Source organism: Columba livia, chromosome 3 (assembly GCF_036013475.1).
Source record: "Columba livia isolate bColLiv1 breed racing homer chromosome 3, bColLiv1.pat.W.v2, whole genome shotgun sequence".
NCBI classification, from domain to species: Eukaryota; Metazoa; Chordata; class Aves; order Columbiformes; family Columbidae; genus Columba; species Columba livia.
Window position 1 is genome coordinate 25,358,144 of NC_088604.1, and position 21,973 is coordinate 25,380,116.

At 44.9% G+C, this 21,973-nt stretch overlaps 1 protein-coding gene across 2 annotated transcripts; it reads right to left on the reverse strand.

Annotated features, from left to right (window-relative positions):
* Window positions 1-7,267: 7,267 nt before the first annotated feature.
* GCM1 (glial cells missing transcription factor 1) lies at window positions 7,268-19,816 on the reverse strand. 2 transcript variants are annotated; one of them, XM_065056084.1, is made up of 5 exons: window positions 19,329-19,816; window positions 17,292-17,544; window positions 16,222-16,334; window positions 15,112-15,240; window positions 7,268-11,942 (listed from the first exon to the last, which is right to left on the reverse strand). In XM_065056084.1, exons 1-5 carry the CDS (start codon window positions 19,428-19,430, stop codon window positions 11,484-11,486), a joined length of 1,056 nt encoding a protein of 351 aa, XP_064912156.1. In that variant the 5' UTR covers window positions 19,431-19,816; the 3' UTR covers window positions 7,268-11,483. The 2 variants fall into 2 exon arrangements, with proteins under 2 accessions (XP_064912156.1, XP_021149297.2); XM_021293622.2 differs by having other exon boundaries at window positions 11,774-15,240; window positions 19,329-19,809.
* Window positions 19,817-21,973: the final 2,157 nt, after the last annotated feature.

Sequence of the window (21,973 nt, forward strand, 5' to 3'; positions counted from 1 at the left end):
GTGGGGAATGGGATTCAGTTCCTACATGTGGGAGGAAAAGGCACAAATCTCTTCAAATTATACAGGAAATCTGATAAATGTGTGAAAGTAATAATAATTTACAATCAGTTTTCATTCAGAGTATATCTGTCAGGGAGGTTAGATTTGGCTGTTTTTTTTCCCCCTAGATGACCTATCCCAATGACTGTGGCATCTTCTCTGAGAGCAGCAGCACTGGAGATCAAAATGGAGACAGAGCTTAATCTTTTTGCCACCGTGTCTGACACGATGTGCAGGATGAAGAGCTGGGTCCTGGGCCGCCTGACGCCCACAGCAGCACCCACAGAGCTGGCTCAGTGCCCGCTGGGGCGCTGACCCGCGCTCCGTAACCCCCCTGCACAGAAAGGGCGGCTGCACCAAAAGTTACTTAGCAGGAACTGCATTTAGGCTAAACGTAATGGTTCTTCTTCCAGCACAGCCAAATCGTTCTCTGTACAGATTAATATAGGGGTGGGTGTGATCCCTCTAATTGCTTCTCAGAAGCTTTTCCATTTTCTCTTTATAGTAAGCAATGTTAATTCATAACTCACTGCAGCTGAATCCTTCTTCCCACACCTGACTGATTTTTTTGGAGATATGGGAGGGAATACCCAAGGAAAAGATTGTTCCTATTATACAACCCACAAGAAAACCTTTGTAATTCAGGGTATTTTCCACAACTTCTGTACTTTGGTTGCAGTAAAAAAAAATAATATATATATATATATATGTATATATATAAATGAAAAGGTCTTCAATTTGTTTTGGATAATGTGACATCTGCCTTAAATGACAAACGTGAATATAGTGGCTTGGTTCAGCGCTGCCTGGAAATTTAATCACACGGAGAAGAAAATATTGAGTACCTTTAAACTCACCTGGAGGACACATATTAGTAATTGACAGTGTCTAGACAGATGGTGATCTGGAAAGTAAAGTCTGGGAAAGACAAACTTAGAGATATTAAAGTCAGCAGCATTTCCCAGCGGTAATAAAGTGGGAAGAGTGGGGAGGTTAACACTCATAGCAGCAGATGAAACAGGTGCCAGCAATTTTGGTTGGAACCTGGTCTTTAAGAAGTGTGTCTTTTTAAATGTTTCACATAAAAAAATAAGAAAACCACTGAAGTCTGTAGAACCTGAAAAACTACCATAAAAAGTAGTCTGATGATAAGGTGAATATTTGTCTGGGTGTGTACAATGCAGTGAATCAAGTTTTTCTTTCTTTCCTCTTGAAGGGCTCTAATTTAGAGTCTTTTATGAGACTAAAATCATGTAGCGTGTTGTCAGCATGTGGTTACTTTTGTTCACAAGATTAGAAAAATGATGGGGCGCACTGCTGATCAGCTGCTGATCTCTGAGCTTCAGTATGGCAGCATTCCTGATCATCCTCTGCTAAAATTGCACCTGTTCTGCTTCTCATCAGGCCTGGAAGATGATTTGCTATAGAACAAGCGTAACCTAAACAAAGTTATGAACTTATGAACAGAGAAAAGATTACTGTTATCCCAGTTTTACAGTCAAGTCTGAGTTACGGATTTCCAAAAGACCCAAGAGAACTCATTGCTGCACTCTCCTTCAATTTAGTGATTTTTGCCTCGCTGTAGTAAGCAAGGACCACTGAAAATGAAGGGGTATTAGAGTGATGAAAGGCTGAAAATGTGGCTAGAAGTAGGAGCCCACAAGCTTTGCAAGAGCCCCTGCGTTTCAGAAATGTGCAGACTATGCAGCTGGTTTGGTTTGCTAAAAGCAGGGTGGGCTGAAGCCATAATGACAGAAGCGTCCGTCTGCACTACTTGCCCTGGGACGGAGCAGCCGCAGGGTTGTGGGGACAACCCACCACAGTCGGGCTCAGTCTCTTGCTGAGCAGGAGTCCGGGCTGTTCTTGGGAGGACACCGGCTGCCCCGTCTCCCTGGCGCTGGCTGTTTGCCTTTGTCATGAGGTGTTTGGGGTTAATGATGTACAGCCTGGCCAGGCAATCCTAACTGTAGCTATTCCCGAACCACCCACATTTCATGTAGAAGTGATCTTGAACTACACGAAGATGTGTGTGAACTTAAGCTTTCTCTCATTTTGCTCTGTTGCTTTCCTGAAGCCCAAGCCTGCGAGCAGGCTTGATTCCTTGAACAGGCAAGAACCAGACAGGGAGAAAGACTTTTGTCTCTGAATCGGAGGAAGTTATGTTGTGGCTGACAGCTAGAGGCGATCACGTGTAGGAACAGTGACCTCGGTGGAAGTAGTTACAAGTTCCCAAGTCAGTGCCTGCTAAATAGACGCAGCCAGCCTGCACACTTAGGCTAAGATCAAGCAGGACTTCTGCTCTCTTGCTATGACTGCATTTATCAACAGGACCAGGATGGGACAGCAGCTGGTAAAGTCATCATGGAGATGAAGAGACTATTTTGATGAAAAAAAGACTACGTTATATAGTTTACCTGGATAATCACAACTACCTGCAGCAGCAAATATGCCTGTGCTGCCATCACCCTGCAGTGAACCGGCATCAAAGCCTGCCTGGATTCTAAGCCCTGTGACTGTCTGCAGGTTGTTTTTTAGCTAGTGCCTAGTGCAGTGAAGGATGAAGCAGTCATCTTGTCAGCCTGGCTGTTTCCACCAGTAACTTTTGAGCTTGCTGACCAGTTTCAAAGTAAGTTTGACAGAGGGACCAAAGATTCAATTATATGGAGTTCTGACAGGTTTGATGAGAGTAGGCGATGGGTAGAAGGAAACACTACCAGTATCTCCATGGAGAGAAAGCCTGCCACATAATGTCTATTTTCAGTTTTTATATCATCACAAATGATCTTTAGTAGTTTGTTTATACTGTTCTGTTATTAGACGCCAAAGAATTCACAAGGGAGAGTGGCAGAGGCAGCCAAGCTCCAGCTTCACGATTTCTGCCATCTAAGACCACGGTTTTAATCAAGTAGGTAGACATTCAGAATCAAGTTTAAGTTAAACTAACCTCCAGGAGTAGGTGAGGAAAAGTGTAAACGCCCTCTGTGCAACAATAGGAGAGAGGGAGAAGACTGTCTGGAGTTTGGAACACTGTATTCCCGGGATGAGGCGCTGGTCAGGCATGGAGGAGTGTAACCACATGCTGCCCAAGGGGGTGTGGGCGGCCAAGAAGAACCCACAGACAGTGTTAAAATGATCTACTGAGGAAAACTTCAAGCTGCTTCGGGCATAAAAAAAGGTTTTGTTCTCTTATTGGAGTGGGGCTTCCGAGAGACCAGGCATTTAAAAACACCAAAGCGCTCTCTTAGTGCCTGTGAGGGACCTTTAGAGAAAGCATTAGTTTCACAGGAAAGAGCAAATCACGCGCTTTATCCAGCGGTCAGGCGAGATGAGGGAAGGCAGAAGGACAACCTGGTGGGGAGGCTGAGTGCCAGCTATCGACAGCGAGACGCCTCATCTCTGCTGTATGGAGAGGCCACAGCCTTGCCAAGCTGCTGAAGCCGCCACAGCCCGGCTACGTGCCAGGGAGCAGTGCTCCTCCATCCCTCTTTTCCTCCCTCCTTTCTTCCTCCCCTCCCTCAGCTGGGGCTGGAGCTCACTGCCGCGCCGCAGGGAGGCCACAGACGTGTTTCTCACTGAGCTTCTCATGCAAATCATGGTTATGGAGAATAGTTCTATCTGGCTGAAGATAAACCTTTCTGCCTTACATCAGGCAGTACTACTGTGTGTAAAGGAGTTAACAGTGAACATGGTAATTTAACAAAGTCAGGCAAACCTCCTCTGCCCCCAAAAGAACGGCTCCACAGGTCACTGGGAGGAAGCAGGGTTAAGCAGCACACGAGATAGTACCCCTGAAGGAGTGTTTTCTGGAAGTTCACAAGAGAAGGCTGGTCCATGACAAGAGTTTTAGTATCACTGCAAAGAAGTACTCAGTGAGCACCTAGTCCAAGTGCTTCAGGTAAGTCAGAGCTTGTAAAGTCACGACAAGAACCCCTATTAAATTACCTGTACAACTATTATTAACTAATGAGCTATAAAAGAAAAGGAAAATCAAAATGTACCTCACTTGAACCAGAGGTAAAAACCTCCCTCTGCCCATTCCTGGTCGGGGGGTTGTCCTGTTGGAGGAGGAGAGAACAGGAGGATACTGGCAACCCAGCAGCCTGCTGGGTGATGCTTTTCAGATGATGCTCTTCAGGTGAGCTTTATGTGCTTCACTGCACTGACCTGCTGCTGCCTGTAACTTCAGTGGCATAATGGTAGTCCTGGCACAAATTCCCCATCAGCAGCAAGCAGCCACACCTGTTGTGCTCTTTGAGGCTTTCCTCTGGGTCCCTGCTCTGAGTACCAAGCACCTGTGGCAAAGGGACTCCCTGCCCGCCCCTGGGCTGCACGAGTGCCAGAGGGAAAGCAAGAAACTGCCCCTCAATACTCAAGTTTTCTCCTTAGTGTATACAAAGGCCAGTAAGGATCAATTACTCCAGTAGAGAAAGATGGCAAAACAACATAAATTTACTTCTTATTTTGACTCACTTTGGCCAGGGTCTGTTTGTTCATCTTAGTTTCACCCACCCTGAGTCTGGACACTTGTTCTTTTTTCTCCCGCCCTTCTTCTGCCCCCAGACTTTCCTCCAAGCACGGGTGTCAGTGGGTCTCTGCTCACGCCATTTACATGTGTCTCATCTTGTCCTACCACCCCTGGCCCGGACATGGAATTGCATTCCTCTCTGCAGGGAGGCAGGAAGTCCAGAGGCAGTGAACATGATCCACCCCTACTCCTCTCTGGAATTCATTGCTGCTTTTGCTGTCAGCTCGGAGGGCCCTGTCTCCGGGGTCTCTGCTCTGCCCCGGGCTGCTGCTGCCTGGGCTGAAATCCTCCCTGAGGTCACAGCTTCTTCCTGTCTTTGCTGTGACTTGAGCAGAGGAAATCTGGATGTTTGGCAAACAGCTTTTCACAACAGCCAGTGTTTACACTATCCACAAATACTAGTTTCATCACAGCTGTTCTCGTGGCAGCAATAACTCATTCCCATAAGTGTCTGAGCACTGTCCAGCATAAGGTCAGGATGACACCAGCTTGCCCTGACACCCCTGATCCTGCAGGTGCCAGGGCACGGACTGCAGATATGGGAACAGCAACAAGTTGTTGTCCCCCTGCTCCTCACCTGGCATTTGGGACAGGAGAAAGTCCCACCAACCAGCCCCTGATGTGTCCTGGCAGGGACACTCTGCTGGGGCAAAGGGCTGAGGGACCTGATCCTGCCACAGGCATTTGCTGTCTCCTCTAGAAGCAAAAAAGAGCTGGATGCTCAGTTGCCGTGTGGCTTTTGCAATAAGCAAAGAGGACACTCTTGCGCTGTGGTTTGTATTATTTATGACTATCTGTCTTTAAAAAAGCAAATAGATTGGGCAATCTTTGGTGACGGAAGACTTAAACCACGTCACTCGTGATACAGTTGCCAAATGATGTGAAGTCTGAATCTTGACATAAATGGTTTTGAGAAGTGAAAAGCACTTGTCTGAGACAAGCCCTCCAGTTTTGCTTCCTCAGTTACTAACTGGAAACAGAAGGAATAAGTACAGTGTGAAAAGCTGGACAAAGACTTTCCTAGCTTGCCCTGTCCTCTGAAGAGACTATCCATGCCTCAGGAATACTTGCCATCCAAGAGATCATCTGGCATTGTGCACAGAAACCAAATAATCCATTGAGGAGAGCAAAGGATGCTTGTGGCATCCAGATTGCTGATGCCACTGTCTGCAAGGCCGCAAAGGCTGTGTCCTGCTGCCCCAGGGTGTTCCTGGAATGTCAGGACTTTGGATGACTTTCCGGTTATTCTGCATGGTACGCAGCTAATTTGAGCAGAAGAGGGTGGAGACTGCAACTGTCTGGTATGAGAAAAGCTACAGCTGATGCTAAATATTCCCAGAATAGATGAGGTTTCAGTCCACCTCACTGTCCACTTATCAAGCCTATACTTCATCAGCTTGTCTGTGAGAATGTTACAGAAGACAGTGCTGAAAACCTAGCTAATGTCAACATAAACCTCTGCTGCTCTCCCCTCATCCACCAAGCCACTCATCTCATTGTAGAAGGCTATCAAGCCGGCTAAGTGCAATTTCCCCTTCATAAATCTATGCTGACTACTACTTTTTGGTCCTTCATGTGTTGGCAAAGTTTCCAGGAGGATTTCCTCCATCAGCTTCACAGATTTTGAGGTGAGACAGGCTGGCCTGAAGTTTCCCAGATCTTCCTTCTTGTTCTCCTTGAAGACAGGATTGACATTGCGTTCTTCCAGTCTTCTGGAAACTCTCTGTCACCACGACCCTTCAAAGATTATCGAGAGTGACCTCACAATGACACCTCCAGCTCCCTCAGCACTTGTGGGTGGTTCCCACCAGGGTCCATGGACTTAAGAATATTTGGTTTATTGAAGTGCTTCCTAACCTCGTTCTCCTGCACGGATGGTGAGTCCCCCTTGCTCCAGGAGATGAGCAATATTGGTGAAGTTTACCTTGTGAAAGTTAAAACCTCATAGTGCCTGGGGACTGCAGCAGCTCTGGGAGAAATGGGCACTGTATTGCATCAGGGCCAGTCTGCATAGCTGGCACAAGAAGCAGGTCCAGACTGCTCAGGGTGTTCAGATGTGCCACGTTAATATCCTATTCACACTTCACTTTGATTACTGATTGCATCTATTTTCACTCTGACACCAGCAGACTTCCTTCATTTTTTTTTCTTAAATAATGTCTCACCCTCCTCTGCCTTCCCTGGGTCCTCCTGCCAGTCACTGCCCTGCCACGTGAAGCCTGTTCCTGGCACAGACAGGCTGTATCCCTGCTGAGGTCCACCGTGGGGGCCGCCTCTACCTTCTGCTTGCAATAAAGGAAAACACGTTAGATGTTCCCATTCCAACTCCTTGAGCGTAATTACTTAGAAAGTCCCAAATGACTATATTGAGGGGAAGCAGAGCAAAATTTCCAGGAGTACCAGACACACGGATTAGTAAACTTCCCAGAGGCTATGAGGAAAGAAAAGCTTTATGCAGTTGCTCAGAGTGTATCCCCTAAAGCTTCCTCAGCTGGAGTCCTTTCTACCACCAGCAATTTGTCACACTTGTTTCCTTAAAAAAATACAGAGAATGTATTTAGGACTATATTTTAGAAAGTATTCCATAACCTTGTCGTTTGTATAAAACAGTTCATAACCTCAGCCTGCCAAAGGACAAAGGCTTTGTACAAGGGGGTGAAAATGAAAACATCTGGTTGTGCTCAGTCTGACCTGCAATTCTTTTCACATGCAAAGCAGAGGCTCCAGGGAGAGGGGCAAGAAATGGGGCAGGTGTGTGCCCAGGGCTGGAGAGATGTGGGTCAAATCCCCATTCTGCTTTCTCATCTCCCCATTGCTATGACTGATACAGAAGCGTTTCCCTTTCTCACAATGACATTCTGAGGATAAATACACAAAATCCAAGTGGTGTCCAGCTGCTGCTTTGAATTATGAAGATAGCACCTTCTGATTGTATGTCTATATTTCATCTTTAAATGCTGCATGAGTCAAAAAAGGACCCATAAAAGCTGTGTTTCTGTGCGTGGCTAATGTCTCATTCTGAGCAACATTGCTGTGGTTCCCTGATGGCCTCAGGAGAGCCCTTATATATAAAAATGTTTGCTTCGGAGCAAGCACAAGGATTACTTCCAAAGAATTACCCCTTAAACACTGAGGCCAGTGCCCTCAGAGCTAAGACCTTGGGAAAGCAGTGAGCGTAGATCACACATACCATGTAGGGATATTTGTGTAAGATTTGTCAGTTGCTACAGCCATGTGAAACTCCAGTAAGCCAGAACAAAACATTTTGCCTGTGTAATCATCCACATCCTGACCTCCTTGCATCTCTGCTGCCTTCCTAATGTTTTACTGCACCTGCACCTTGCAGAAAACCACTTTCTGCAGCAGAGAGTAAAGTTACAGACTTGCCTGCAGGTAGATCCTCACCTATCAATTGGTGTTTCTTCATGAAGCTACTCTGAATATCTCCAGTGTTCAGTATATTTTCCTAAAATTGCAGAGGAAAATGCATTTAGTCCCATCTCTCACCTCTGATTCTTATCGCCACCCAGCTGGGTACAATACCTTTGAGCTGGTTCAAAGAGGCCTAAAGCAGTGACATATATACACTTATTTTCACGTATCCAAAATATGTTGCAAAAAGTCATTTTTGCAAAGGTCAGAGCTGGGATTACTATCTTCATATTTTGAGCTGTACAGATATAAATTTGGGACTATATATTGACCCACCGTGCTGATTGTATCTAAAGTGGAGGGAGCTGCTGCCAGCGTGGAAGTCACTGCAAGAACGTGTAAAGGTCAAACTGACCCTGGCAGCTTGTAAACCTGGAAAGCCTTTCGGTGTTTAGCCTTAGAAAAACCATGAAGTCTTAGTTCCCTCCTTTTTAAAGAGGAATAAGCTCTCCTCTTAGAACCTGAAATATGTTCCTCTCAGAAACATACTTGGTGCAGTGAACACTGTGGGGCAGCCATGGGTGCACAGGACCAGGAGCACGGGAGCTGCAAGAAGGCCCAGCCCTGCTCTGGCAGGAGATGTTGCGGGGAACTGTGCTCACAGGAAGAGATTTGGTTTTGGAAAACATTTGGTTCAGACTTAAGGACAAAGGAACAAAAAGCTTCCTGCTTCTCAGACAGGAAGATGGGTTTGGTAGTAATTGTCTTCTAGGAAGGTTTGGTACTAACAGTCCTTTAGGAAGCCTATGAAACTCAGTAGCTGGAGTTTCCTCCAGAAGAGCTGCCCATCTTCAAAGACTTGAAGAAATGTTTGATCTGCAGGAAGGAGAATCAGACATGAGTTAGAAAATGCTAATAGTTGGAACGGGGACAGTGAAGCCATGGAACAGGTTATAGGACCCGTTATCAAATCCCCTCTGCTCTAAATTTTGAAAAGCAGAGGAAGGTGTTGGCAAGTGCGAAGGGGATGGATAGATGGCACTTCAGTGTGGGACCCATGTCTGAGGAGCCTCCCAGCCGCACACCCTTGTGGCACCACTGCTGCAGGGCCGTGCTGGCAGCAGCGCAGGGGAGCAGGGAGGGGACACAAGGCACAGCAGGACGGCAGCGGGCAGGGTCCGTACCCTGCGCGGTCCCTCACTGGAGCAACCGGTTTGGCAGTCACAGAGGAATCTCATCTATGGAACATGCAGCCCCAGGGAACCGGCCTGTCCCTCGTCCTGCAGCTCACCTCCCGAAGCACTTGTGGCTCCTATTGATTTCCCTTTTTCTCTCTTAAAAGGTAGAGGTTGTTATTACCCTTGATCAAAGTTTCCTTCTCTGAGTTCCTGATCCAAAGAATCACCATAAAACATGCAAAGTTTGCAATTAGCATGGGAATAACTCATAGACTAAAAAACTTTGGATGAGCTGACCCTCCCCTCCAACAGCGGACTGTCATTTTGGGATCTATATTTCAATTTTTTCTGCATAAAACAAATCACTACACATCCCCTGTTTCATGAATTGAAATAAACATCTTGGAACAGTCCATAAATATAATTTGTTCTTTTCTTGTAAATGTCTCTAAACTCCACCCTTCATAATGAGAACAATTTCCCTAGTAATTAATGTATTCCAAAGTAACTAATGTGTTCCAAAAAAAGAGGGAATCTGAAAAGATGAAAACAGGAAAAAAAAAAATATAAGACTGAAAATGTTAAATGGACACAAGATACACCACAGTCTGAGGTAATGTGAAGAGTTTTTATTGTCACTTTTTTCCTAATAGTGTCCTCGTAGACTCATCCTAACAAAAGCTTTATTTCACCACTGCCTGTGGGACCACATCTTTCTCTGCAGGCAGGGCAGGACACAGTCAGAACCTCCAGCTGGGCAGCCCATGGAGCCAAGGCTCTTTACCTTTGCAGTGATTAAAGGAACCAGCCATGAAATGTGGCTTTGGACACAACCCCCTCAGCTCTTTCTGGCAGAGGGGACAGCAGGGATGTGTGTCAGTGCCTCCCTCTGCAGGGTGAGGGCTGGCGGCCCCTGGAGCGCAGTCCTGAGAGCAGCGGAAGTGCATGCAGGAAAGGCATGTAGATGTGAATTATGGGAAAACTTAAAGATATCTTTATGAAAGATCTCTGCTCTGGCCACTAAGTTCAGGAAAGAAAATTCACATTTGGCACCCTACTTTTTTAAACAAATGTAGGAAACTGACAGCTCCTGCTGAAATATAGCTCATGCAAGTGGTCAGAAAAGGGGGTGATGTATGGAAAGGATGCTGGAGGATTTGCTAGAGTCTGCAATGAAAGAAATGAGAAGTGGCTGGAAAAAGCAGCAGGGCACCTTGAATATGTGCATGAATGAAGCTGGGTCAGACAGTGAATATATACATGTATGAAACTGGGCTCAGCCATGCAGAGAAGCGTTTGGAGATACTGGTGGATGAAAGATTGGACACGAGCTGGCAATGTGCACTTGTAGCCCAGAAAGCAAATCATATCCTGGGCTGCATCAAAAGAAGAGTGTCCAACAGGCTGAGGGAGGTGATTCTGCCCCCCTGCTCTGCTCTGGTGAGACCCCACCTGCAGTTCTGCATCCAGCTCTGGAACCCTCAGTACAGGAAAGCCGTGGACTTGTTGGAGAGGGGTCAGAGGAGACTACTAAGATGTGGTGTGGAATGGAACACCTCTGCTATGAGGACAGGATGAGAGAGTTGGGGCTGTTCAGCCTGGACAAGACGAGGCTCCAGGGAGACCTTATTGTGGCCTTTCAGTACTTAAAAGGGGCCTATGAGAAAGATGTGGACAGGCTTTTAAGCACGTCCTGTTATGGTAGGGCAAGTGGTAAGGGTTTTAAACTAAAAGAGGGTAGATTTGATGTAAGGAAAAAATTATTCACTATGAGGGTAGTGAGGCATTGGAACAGGCTGCTCAGAGAAACTGCGGATGCTCCATCCTTGGAAGTGTTCAAGGCCAGGTTGGATGGGGCTTTGAGCAACGTGATATAGTGGAAGATGTCCCTGTCCATAGCATGGGTGTTGGAACTAGATGATCTTTAAGGTCCTTTCCAACCCAAACCCTTCTATGCTTATTCTATACAATAGAATTTGCAGGACTGGTGCAGTGGAGGCACTTAGATCACTACCTGAAGAAGCTGGAAGAAAGCAGAGGGTCACACACAACAGTTGTGGTCCTTGAGGTCATCTTCCACAGTCCCACAGGCTTGAACAAACGGAGTATCAAGGGGGATTGAAATGCTACCAAACCAGAATGGCAGTGAGGTGGTCTGTAAGAGCTGATACTTTTATTAGACCAATGAAATAGTGGGAAAAAATATTACAGTTAAAAAAAAATAACAAAGGCAAGTCTTCAGGTATGAAAGACCCTCCTGAGGCTTTCAAGAGGAGCTAATGAGGGAATTGGTGCAGTAGCACTTTCACATCTGCGTTGCAATGGAGCATTAGGCTGGTTGCCAGAGGATGAGGATGGGGAGAGGGCATTTAAACCTGTTCACCGTAGTGGGTACAGGTTAAAAAGCATGTCGCCATTGCAGTAGTTGAGACCTGTATGGTGCCTTCCCTTGGCCTTGTCTCACTCGCTTCCCCCTCGAGGTGCTGAGAGCTGCGTGGGACGTGATGGATGCTGGGGTGGGCGCAGTGCTGGGGGGAAGCGGCTGCACAGGGCGGGTTGGCTGTGGGGCTGGCATGGCCTCTGCAAGGCCTCCCGGCGCTGGGGACCCTCCCCAAAGCCAGGCTCCCGCTCCAGGTCGGAAATTCTCCAGTGCCCCCGTCCTCCCCAGCTGCCCTTGGGCACGGCGGCCACCCAGAGCAGCTGCCCAGTGTTGGCTCCTGGAAGCTTTTGCTTAAATGCCCCCTGAAATTAGCAGGTAGAACATAAGCATCCATGTTGGAAAGAAGCAAAGGCAAAGTCTCCTGCGTTGGCAGTGCACCTGTCAGAGACTTGGAAAAGCAAGGCATGGTTTAGTAAAACAAGGTGTACTCTAGCAGCATGAAATAACCATCCTGCATGAGGCCCTCACGAATGCATTAAATTAATACAGATAGTGAAGCAGATGCTGTTAGCAGAACCCCTTTGCAGGTTAATGCCAGTGGGCTTTAGGGGCAAACCAAGCAGGGGGCCCAGATCATGGGTCTGGGTTTGTTTCACCAGTTTTTGCCCAAAGCTTGTTTTACACTGAAAGAATTGTTAGACTGCACATTCACAGCCCTCAGGGTCCACTGGCAGCATATACTGAAGAAGCACCTGAAAATGAAATTATGCTAATACATTTGACACCACAGAATGTCTTTTTTTTTTTTTTTTCTATGGAGTTTGGAAAAGCTGAGCATGATGGTTTTTTAAATGGTTGTTAGGAAGTGATCTTTTCATTACAATAATATTATGCTTCAGCTTTTCCAGACTGCACTTCTATTTCCAGCTGATAAATTTTCCTCTTTACATTTCTTTATCCCACAAACGGAAATTTCATTCAGGGAGGGAGCAGCACACAAGAATTATTCTTCTGGGTCTTTTGTTCTGGATATTTCACAACTTCTTTAATTGCCCTAATTATTGGTTATAATTTTGCAAACTTTAATTCCTTTCAGAATACTCATTCTGTCCCATCATTTCTGATGAGTACCTGCAGGTCTCTCTTCTTTGTAATTCTGCTTTTGCATCCATTTAATTACAGTGATTTTGCTGACTGCCAGAGTAGCAAAGCTTCTTTCAGCTGTTCTCCACCTAGCACGAGAAGAAATTCCAACAGCCTGACGTAGGACCCAGCCCACCTTCAGCTAAAGACCTACTGACACCATAGGGAAAACATCCTATGTATCACTTGCTTTATTTTGGGATCATATATTTTTTTAGTTCTCCTCCCCGGCCTCTTGTGTGCATATGAAAATTGATTTTTTTCAGAAGACTTTTTGCAGATTCAGCAACAGAGGTTCTGCATGTCACATCAGCCTTCTGAGTTGTTTGTATTGCAGTTGGTCTTGGCAGAACACAACTATGGTTATTCCCCCCAAAAAACTGCTGGAGACCCATGAACTGGAAGGGTAAATGGTATCACTCTGACTGCACAGTTAGACCAGCTAAGACCACGCTCTACAATTAGATGTTTATGACATCTTTGGTCTGTTGTTACTCCCACACAATTTGAAGTGAAAGCACCAGGAAGATGATACAGGAAGGAAAAGATGAAGACGTGTCTAGAGGGAACTTGACCTCAGTAAGACCAGTAAGCTCTGGTATAAAAGAAAAAAAAAGCCCTGAGGTTCAGTAACATTTCCTAGGTGAGGAAGATTTTAGTGATCATGGGGACAGACTTAAACCAGTGATATGAATATAATTGTTCCTTTGTTCGTTAGACACATACACAGTGGCTCAGCTGCTTTTTCTTATGCTCATGTTCCCTGACACTTGTGTCAAGAGGCCACCATCCTGTACTCTGACTGTCCCATCCCACACCAGTGTGTCTCCATAAGAGTCACTCCTGAGCTCTGGATTTTAGTGTCCTCCTGAGTACTTCCATCAGAAACAGCTGCAGTTCTTACATTCATATTCCATTTGAATGGGTTTAACTTCCTTTGTTCGCTCTTTTAATCTGTTTCTTGGTCTCCTGGATCCCCCTGCTTCCCCATGTCACCCATTTAAGAAGTCTGTCCCCACCCAGCGCAATCATTCCTTTTATCTATAGCTGAGGGGGCACTGATTACTATCCCAAACATGGGGCTGGGGGGGATGCAGCACCTCTAGCACATCAAAAGACAAACTGAAGACCAGTGTTACAGAGGTGTGTGTAGCACAGCCTTTGCAAGGAAGGTCACTGGAGACAGCCTCACTGAGGTGGCCAAATCCTGCTCAGGGGCAGCTGTCCCTGCAGCACAGCATCTCTCTCCCTGGTGGGCATGGAGTCTGTGAATAAAAGGATTCAAGCCTGTGTTTGAAGTAACTGGGTTTTCTTAATTAAGGGCTGGGTGACCGGAGGAAGAAGGAATAAGGATTTCTGGATTTCCCTTGTTAATGACAAGCTGTTTTGTCAAGGTACCACAGAGAGTATATAACAGGCATATTTTAGAGGTAATGTTATATACTGTATTCTATAGTAAAATAGTATACAGTGTGTGTGTACGTGTACACATATTTGTGTGTGTGTATGTGTGCACACACGTGAATCTTCCTCCTGAGTTCACTTGTTCTCAAAACGTTTTCAAGTGTTAATTTGTTACAATTTTCTCATGGGGTGGTGCAATCAATACTATACGTTAAATCTAATGAAAACCTTCTAAAATTTTCCTTCAATGTCAATACTGATCAGACTAGGTATCTAGTTACTTTATTTCCAGATTTCTTTGTAAATAATTTAATTTTTGGAGCAGCACTGACAAAGAACTTGTAGCAAATTTTTCTAAAGGCAACACTTGCATTTATAAAAGGAAGGAGCTGGGGTTCTAAAGGTGTGTCCATGCTACTAAATAAAATTATGCCAAGGACTGCTGTTGGTAACGGGGACCAAGAGACACAGCCTGGCAGTGTCCACACTGCATCCTGGCCTTGGGTGACCTCTGGATCTGAAGTGAAATGATGCAAGGCTATTTTACACAGCGTCAGCTTGAGATTGTTAATGCTTGGAGCATGACAGCATGAAGGGGCACGGGCAGGTTCAAAGCAAGCTGTGTACAGTGATGGGACCCAAACCTGATACAACCTTGTCTGAAATCCTGCCAGGGAGTGGTCCCAGGCACGTGCTGTCCTCCTGACCTGTGCCAGGTCATTTTGTCTGTGAACATGAGTTAGCACTGGCCAAATCCACAGCAAGGACCATGTGAATAGTGACATGACCAAGCCTGCCCTCTGGCCCTGCTTTGTTTACCAGTATAGATATAATCCCCTGCTGCCATCAGGCCCCAAGAGACTCCAGATGGAGGATGCTGGCAGGGGATGACAGTGCTGAGCAGAGCGGGGTGGTCAGGACAGCCCTGCTCCTCCCTGGCTTGATCACACGAAGGCAGAACGTGGAAGTGTAAAGCCTGCGCCCACACAGACTCAAAGCCCAGACAGCCTCCACCGTGCCTTGAACCATGGATCGCTGACCCCGCAATTTCATTGATCAATAACAGTTACCTCAGTTTCCTGGCTTCTTTTTAACCTTGGAGAAGATGGAGAAAAAGCTGTCTGTGCTTTTTGGATTGATCTTCTTGCTTCTGCCTCTACTTTTGTTTCTGGACGTGGATGGTCATGAGCTCCTTTGGACTTTAGAAAGGAATTATGATATGCTAAAGTTATAATCAACTTTGTTATTAATCTTAATGGAGCAGAATTTGTAGCACCAGCCAAACCCACACATATAGCTTGATATAATGCCTTGTATTTAATAAGAGTTATTTAATGTGAGCTCAAGTAACAAACATATCTTGGATGAAGTGTGATGGGGTAGAAAGTCTCTGAAATCATAAACCTGCATTTATGTGCAGAAGAGTATCCGCACACTAGAGCCTCAACTAAAGCCATAAGGTCTTTTGCAGCCTGGCTACAGTGTCCCTGCAGTCATTTCCATTCTTCTCACACTTTAGACATGTTTATCAGAACATTACTTTCCATTAGTGTCCACAGATAATTAATTTTATTTAACCTGCACATAAGTGAAAGACTGGAAAACAAAAATCAGCTCGGTGGCTATGGTACTAAACTAGGACTACAGCTTCCAGAAATAGTGCCTATTATTTAAACACTTGCATACACTGTTTTCCACAGATAAGTTACATATAATGCACAGACAACATTTTCCATAGACAGTCCCTTGGGTACAAACATTTCCTGCCACAAGATACTCTCATGCTTATGCGTGGTGCCTTGGAGAAGAGGTTGAGATAACATGGCATTTCTGACTTTCGTTGGTTCTTATGTACTCAAGACAAAGTGCTTCAAAATCAACAGATTTTCATGGAATCCTGAATGAAAACTATAATGCACTGTAACATGATAGTAGCACAGGCTAATTCAGGTTGGAAGGGACCTCTGGAGGTCTACCTCAACCTCCTGCTCAGGCAGGACTAACTTCAGAGTTAGATCAGGCTGTTTAGGACTTTGCCCACCCATTGCGAGATTTCTTTTCCCTCCAGTCATTGTCGTATTCAATTACTCTTATTTGTTGGAACAAAAGATGTCCTTAATAAGTCTTAAATAACAGTCTTCTTTAAAATTAATGTAAATGTAAAGTAATTTTATACCAACCTGAAAAAATATGAATCGGCCTTCATGCCTCCAGAAGTTGGTAACTGGGTAACCACCATGGCCTCGGCAGGAAAGGAGCCGCAGGGGCCCATTGCAGTTTGGACAGCATTTCCCTGGGGCAAAGATGGTTGGAAACATTTTCCTTACAACATTGATCAGCTGAATCCCATGTGATACAAAGGTTCATTGGTGGTGAATTGTCACTTCTGGCTTGGGGATCAGAAACTACACTGAGAAAACTATGCAAAAAACTTTCGAAAATAAGCAAAAATAATAAAAGCAAACTAATAATTGCCTTCGTTCTGCTCCATTATTAAATGTAACTTGCAATAAATATTTCTAGTATAGCTTTATTATAAATTTTTCATGATAATAACATGGTCAGGTTTAGTTGTTGTTAACTTGGTAATGTCTGAATTGTCATATGTGTTCTTGTTTGATTTTTCTAGAGTACATCATTATGACCTTGGCCAGTGCTTGAATAACATCTTTCTTTAGCCAAAATGTTCATCAAATCCGAAAATCAGTATGTGCTAGCTCTACTGAGCAATCAACAATTGTTTGGAATGGCCTCAAAAATGTGTGTGCGGCTCATGTTCTCTATTTGCATTGTCTTGCTCCGGAGACATGGCTAAGAGGCCTATTTTCCAGTCATCACGGTTTAAGAACAACTTCTTTCCTGCCAGACTTGCCTCCTGAGTTACTCTTGGGCCCATGCAGTGATGAAGCCAACACTCAGGTCAGCCTGTACCGCACAGCTTTCTCAGTAGCCTGACCCACGGGCTTGAGAAGGCTCCCAATCAATCTCTAACCATCAGAAACAGAGAATTAAAATGAAAAAAAAAAAAAAAAAGAAAAGAAAAGAAAAGAAAACAAGAAAACAACTCCCCTCCAACAGTACAACAGTAAGAAGTGCAAAATGGATAGTTATAAAATCCAGAGCTGCATTTTAATGTAATGCATGGCAGTGGAAAGGTTGGATAATCCAAAGGGTATCCTCTGCTTTGATTTCCTTTATGTTGTGTTCACTTATGAACTGCCATATAATGAACAGCCATGCTCATACTCACGCTGTTGTTTTTGCCTAGCTTTATCACATATGGCTGGTCTTAGGTAGATCTTCCTTCCATCCAAGGTTGAGCAGTCATTGCCGCAGACCACCACCCCAAGGCAGGACTTTTTTAAGATGCGAGAGTTGTGGTTGTTGGTGTTTCTCATTGCCCAGCTGCTGTGGTGTCTCTGAGCATTTTTATCCTCTGAGCTATAGATATGTTTTACATAGGAATCGGGCCATTCTTGAAACCAGTCAGTCTGTCTCACATCCTGTGGAGAGACCAAAGCAAGCCACGTTTTAGGCTGGGGAGGAGAAAAGCTGTGCAAGAACCCAGCAGACCTGGTCTTCTGCTGGGTGTCCTCTAGCCTGGGTGACCCCAGCACCCCGGCAGGCAATGCTGGTCAGCAGAATGGAGCAGTGGAGAGAAGGCAGAAAATATACAGCTCCCCGTGGCTCCCTGCAAGCCCCAAAGTGTCAGAAAAGCCTGGCCAAGAGGTTGTTCTCATCCACCCACAGGTCCAGCTCAGTGCAGGGCCTCATGGGAGGGGAAGATAGAGCACTTGAAGTAAAATAGCAGATACTTTGCTTGCAGGCAGCAGTCACCACCTGACTAACTTCTGTTAGCTTTCATGGCAGAGATCCTGCTCTACCTTTCAGGCCATTAGCAGCAGCGTTACAGTGAGCCATTTGCCTTGGCTAGCTGGAAAAAGGGCAAATACTGAATCAGAGAGACCATGCCCACATTTGTAGAACTTCAGTTCTGGACTTCAGTGTATTTTGGCCTAACTGCCGTGGAAGACTTCTACAGTGATCTATATGAAGTCCAAACCAAAGAAACTGGACGTCCTGGTCAGGTTTTATCTTCACTGCTGTGGACTAAGCAAAAAAAAAACCCAAGGACAACACTGTAAGGACCAATAAAAATAAAACTCAATGGAAAAGAAAACCGTAAACGACCAAACACACATCACCTCAGTGGGTACAGTGAACACGGTAAAATGCAGTAAGCTGGAAAGCACCTACATACCTGCTGATGGTTTCAAGAAAAGGCTTTATAGGGGTACAAAAACTCAATAGGATTTTCCTTGAAATTGCTGATCCCAGGCACCAAGAGCCATGACAGCAGGAAGAACACCAACTGAGAAGAGGAAAACTCCTGTGTTGCCCCCAGATCCATTGGATGGTGTAGGAAAGGGTGTGGAGAAAGACTGCGGCTGAAATGTGGGTAAAGGTGGCCTCGTGGCAGAAGGCAGGGAAGGAGGCAGCCTGGGACACGGGGGATTTGGGTGAACAGCAGTGACCTAGCAGGGAAGAGACTGGGATCAGGTGAGAAAACAGGGCTGGGAGATGAAAGAGCTGGATAGTGAAGGATAGCGGCAGGAGGAATCTGGCACAAATATGCTAAGGCGAAGGACAGGGAGACAACATTGGGGTGCTGAGGGCCCTCCATGGAGAGCATGAGTGAGACTTATAGATAATAGGACTAGAAAAGGACCAAGGGACGGAAAGATGACTATTCTGCCTCGCGGCAAACCTCTGCCCACTGCAGCAGGCTTTTCCCCGGTGCTGGTGAGAGAAGCGTTGCCTCCATATGGGAAGTCATCCCGCTCGCCTGAAGTCTGATCTGCAGCGGCGCTCAGCACCCAGAGTTGCAAGGCAGCCATGGGTGCTGTGCTCACTCCTCACAAAACACAACCCAGGGCCAAAAGCAGGTCCTGGACATCGCTAATTGAGCAGCCACAGCAGGAAACAGTCTTTTAGCCCTGCTTTCTCTGCAGCTTACCCACCAGTGGACTAGAAAGGCAACACATCTGCAGTATCACTATTTTTCACGTATCAGCAGATCTTTCAATAATATGTTTAAGAAAAAATACATGGACATCTCAATATTTTGCTCGATATTTTCTAGTTTTTCAGCATAACACCCATAGCTCACGGTGGCAAAGAGAATAAAGGTAATGTGGCACAGATGACTGAGACAGCATTTAAGATCAGTGGTGAAGTGGAGAAGACTGATCAGAACTGGATAAATTTCTAAGACACAGACACGTACCTGGGGAAGTTTGATGTCATTGATATCCCAACTTCTCATTTCTCCATGTCGGGAAGCAGAGTCCTCCTGCTCCGTAACAACATTGTCTGCACCTTCCAGCATTTTTAATCTCTTCACAAAGTTAGCAAGAAAGTTTCTCCTTTGGTGCTTTTGAAGTTGACTGGCTGTCAGCACTCTCAAGCAGTTTACAACCAGGAAGCTGTTTCCTGAAGCTAAATGATAGAGAGGCTGCTCATTAAAGATAAAAATCAGTGTTCTTCTGCCAGAAAAACTTGTTCCATTAAAAGTTTTGCAAGCCAGCAATGCAGTGGAAAATATAGCTTAGAAACAGCCTGTGATGTTACAAAGGCATTGCTAACAGCAAACAATTCATGCTTTTATCATCTGTTTTGTTTTGCTCGGTCTCCTCTCATACCAAGTTTATTGTCATGTAACTCTGCTCTCAGCCTCTTTGTACGTTTGATCTGACTTTGGCTCAATACTTCCAGAGCCACACTGACTGAACATCTCAGCAACTGCTGGGGCTCTTTGAGTTGCTGCTTACCCATTAGATATTCTACACGCTGCACATGACGAAGGTGAGCAACAAGAAGGGACAGCTGCATCATTTCAGATGAAATGGTGTTCAGTCATTTCAAATATTGCTGGCATCTCTGAGAGTTTACCAATTGCATGAGGGAAGTGTAGAAAAGGAGGCTGGGCTGCCTGCATTTTTCTGTCTCAACTGCAGACTGAAGTAAAAACCAAACCAAACAAAAATCCCCACACAAACCAAAACCAACCAACCAAATAAACAAGCAAACAAAAAGCCCAACCAAACAACAACAACAACAAAGCAACCCACACCAAAGTATGTTTGATAAAAACATTTTTTGCCTGAAATCTCATAAAGCAGGCATTTGCCCTACTCTGAATTTCAGTACCGGCCAAGCTTAACAAAATATCCTCAGGGATCCCATGCATGAAAAAGTTTTTAGGTTTGTTTCCTTTGGCAGAAGTCACTGAAACTGAGAGAAAGGGTGAATCAGAAAATGAACAGGCCAGTTTTCTGTGTCTGGAAAGTGGGAAAACTTCAGTGGTATCAGCAAGAGCACTGTAATTTATGCCAGTTAAGGATTTGTTAAAGACTACTAAGTGGTGGGAGAAGAAGTAAAAACTACTTCAGGTAACTCTATTTAATCAAATTTATTGGGCACCATTTATTTCATTTTTATTTCTGGCTCTGCTTATAGTTGACACTTGGAAAATGACTTAGCCTTTATGCCTTAGTTTTCTCATTTATAAAATACCTGTGATCTTCATTTCTCTTGTTATATTATCACCTCACCTATAAAGCAAGAGTTTGTGGATATTTGCACAACAGAGTCCCACTGCTCCACTTTTTGGCTCAAGCTGTGGCAGTCGGGGAGAAAGAAGGCTATGGCAGAGTCCCCAGCAATGGGAAAAGGCCCCACAGAGGGATGCCTGGTAGTCAGCATCAGTGTGCTCGGGAATCTGAACTGAGGCTGGTTCTTGGAGGTCAACTAACCTCTTTGTAGTGGGTTAACCACAGCTGGCAACTATGCACCATGCTGCCACTCCCTCAATCCACCTCAGTGGGATGGGCAGAGAATCAGAAGGGTAAAAGTAAGAAATCTCAGGGGCTGGGATGAAGGCAGTTTAATAGATAAAGCAAAAGCCACACACAAACAAAGCAGAACAATTCACTATTTCCCATCATCAGACACGTGTTCGGTCATCTCCAGGATAGCAGGGCTCAATCAGGCATAACTGTTACTTGGAAAGACAAACACCATCACTCTGATGGTCTCTTCACTTCCTTCTCCTTCCCCATATGCTCATCATGATGTCATATGGTGTGGAATATCCCTTTGGTCAGTTGGGGTCAGCTGTCCCAGCCATGTCCCCTCCCAACACCTTGTGCACCCCCAGCCCACTCGCTGGTGGGGTGGTGTGAGGAGCAGAGAAGTCCTTGACTTGGTGTAAGCACTGCTCAGCAGTAGCTAAAACATCCATTTTACCAATACTCTTTCAGCACAAAACCAAAACAGATCCCCATACTATCTACTGTCAAGAAAATTAACTCTCTCCCAGCCAAATCCAGCACACCATCATGGGTTCAAATTAGAAGTTAGACCAGAGGAGAAGGGAACATCAGTGCTCAGAAATACTGAAGGCTGTAAGAAACATCCAGACTTCATATATTTTCATATTGCACTACAATGAAGACTGAGATGATAAAGTTAGGACAAACAAAATATGAGCTGTATTGGAAAACTGAGTTGAATTTCCTAAATAAATGACCCTTGAAAGCTGCGTTGCTCTAAAATATGAAGTGATTTGTTATATAATTCAAAATTATAGTCTCATTGCTTTTAAAATTACTTTTCAAAATGAGATGTCTTAGATATTGATTTTAAATTTTCTTCTTGTTAGACAAAATGGGATATTTATTCTTTTATGTTATATTGGTAGAGATAAAACAATAATTAAATATTACCTTAAAGATTAATGAAAGACAGAAAATTTTATAGTAATACACACAAAAAATTAAATTACAGAGAAACATACGTTTTTTGGCTACTTGCAGGCAAAAGCTAAAATAGTAGCACAAACTTTGAGTAGTAATTACAGGATGATGTGAT

Excerpts from the sequence above, each read along its gene's own strand:
- GCM1 (XM_065056084.1), bottom strand. The coding sequence starts at position 19,430 with ATGCTGGAAGGTGCAGACAATGTTGTTACGGAGCAGGAGGACTCTGCT. Across the intron at positions 16,335-17,291 it reads AGCTAGGCAAAAACAACAGC|GGAAATGCTGTCCAAACTGC; the intron begins GTGAGTATGAGC and ends TCTTTGCCCCAG. Across the intron at positions 15,241-16,221 it reads GCCGATTCATATTTTTTCAG|TCCAAAGGAGCTCATGACCA; the intron begins GTTGGTATAAAA and ends TCCTTTCTAAAG.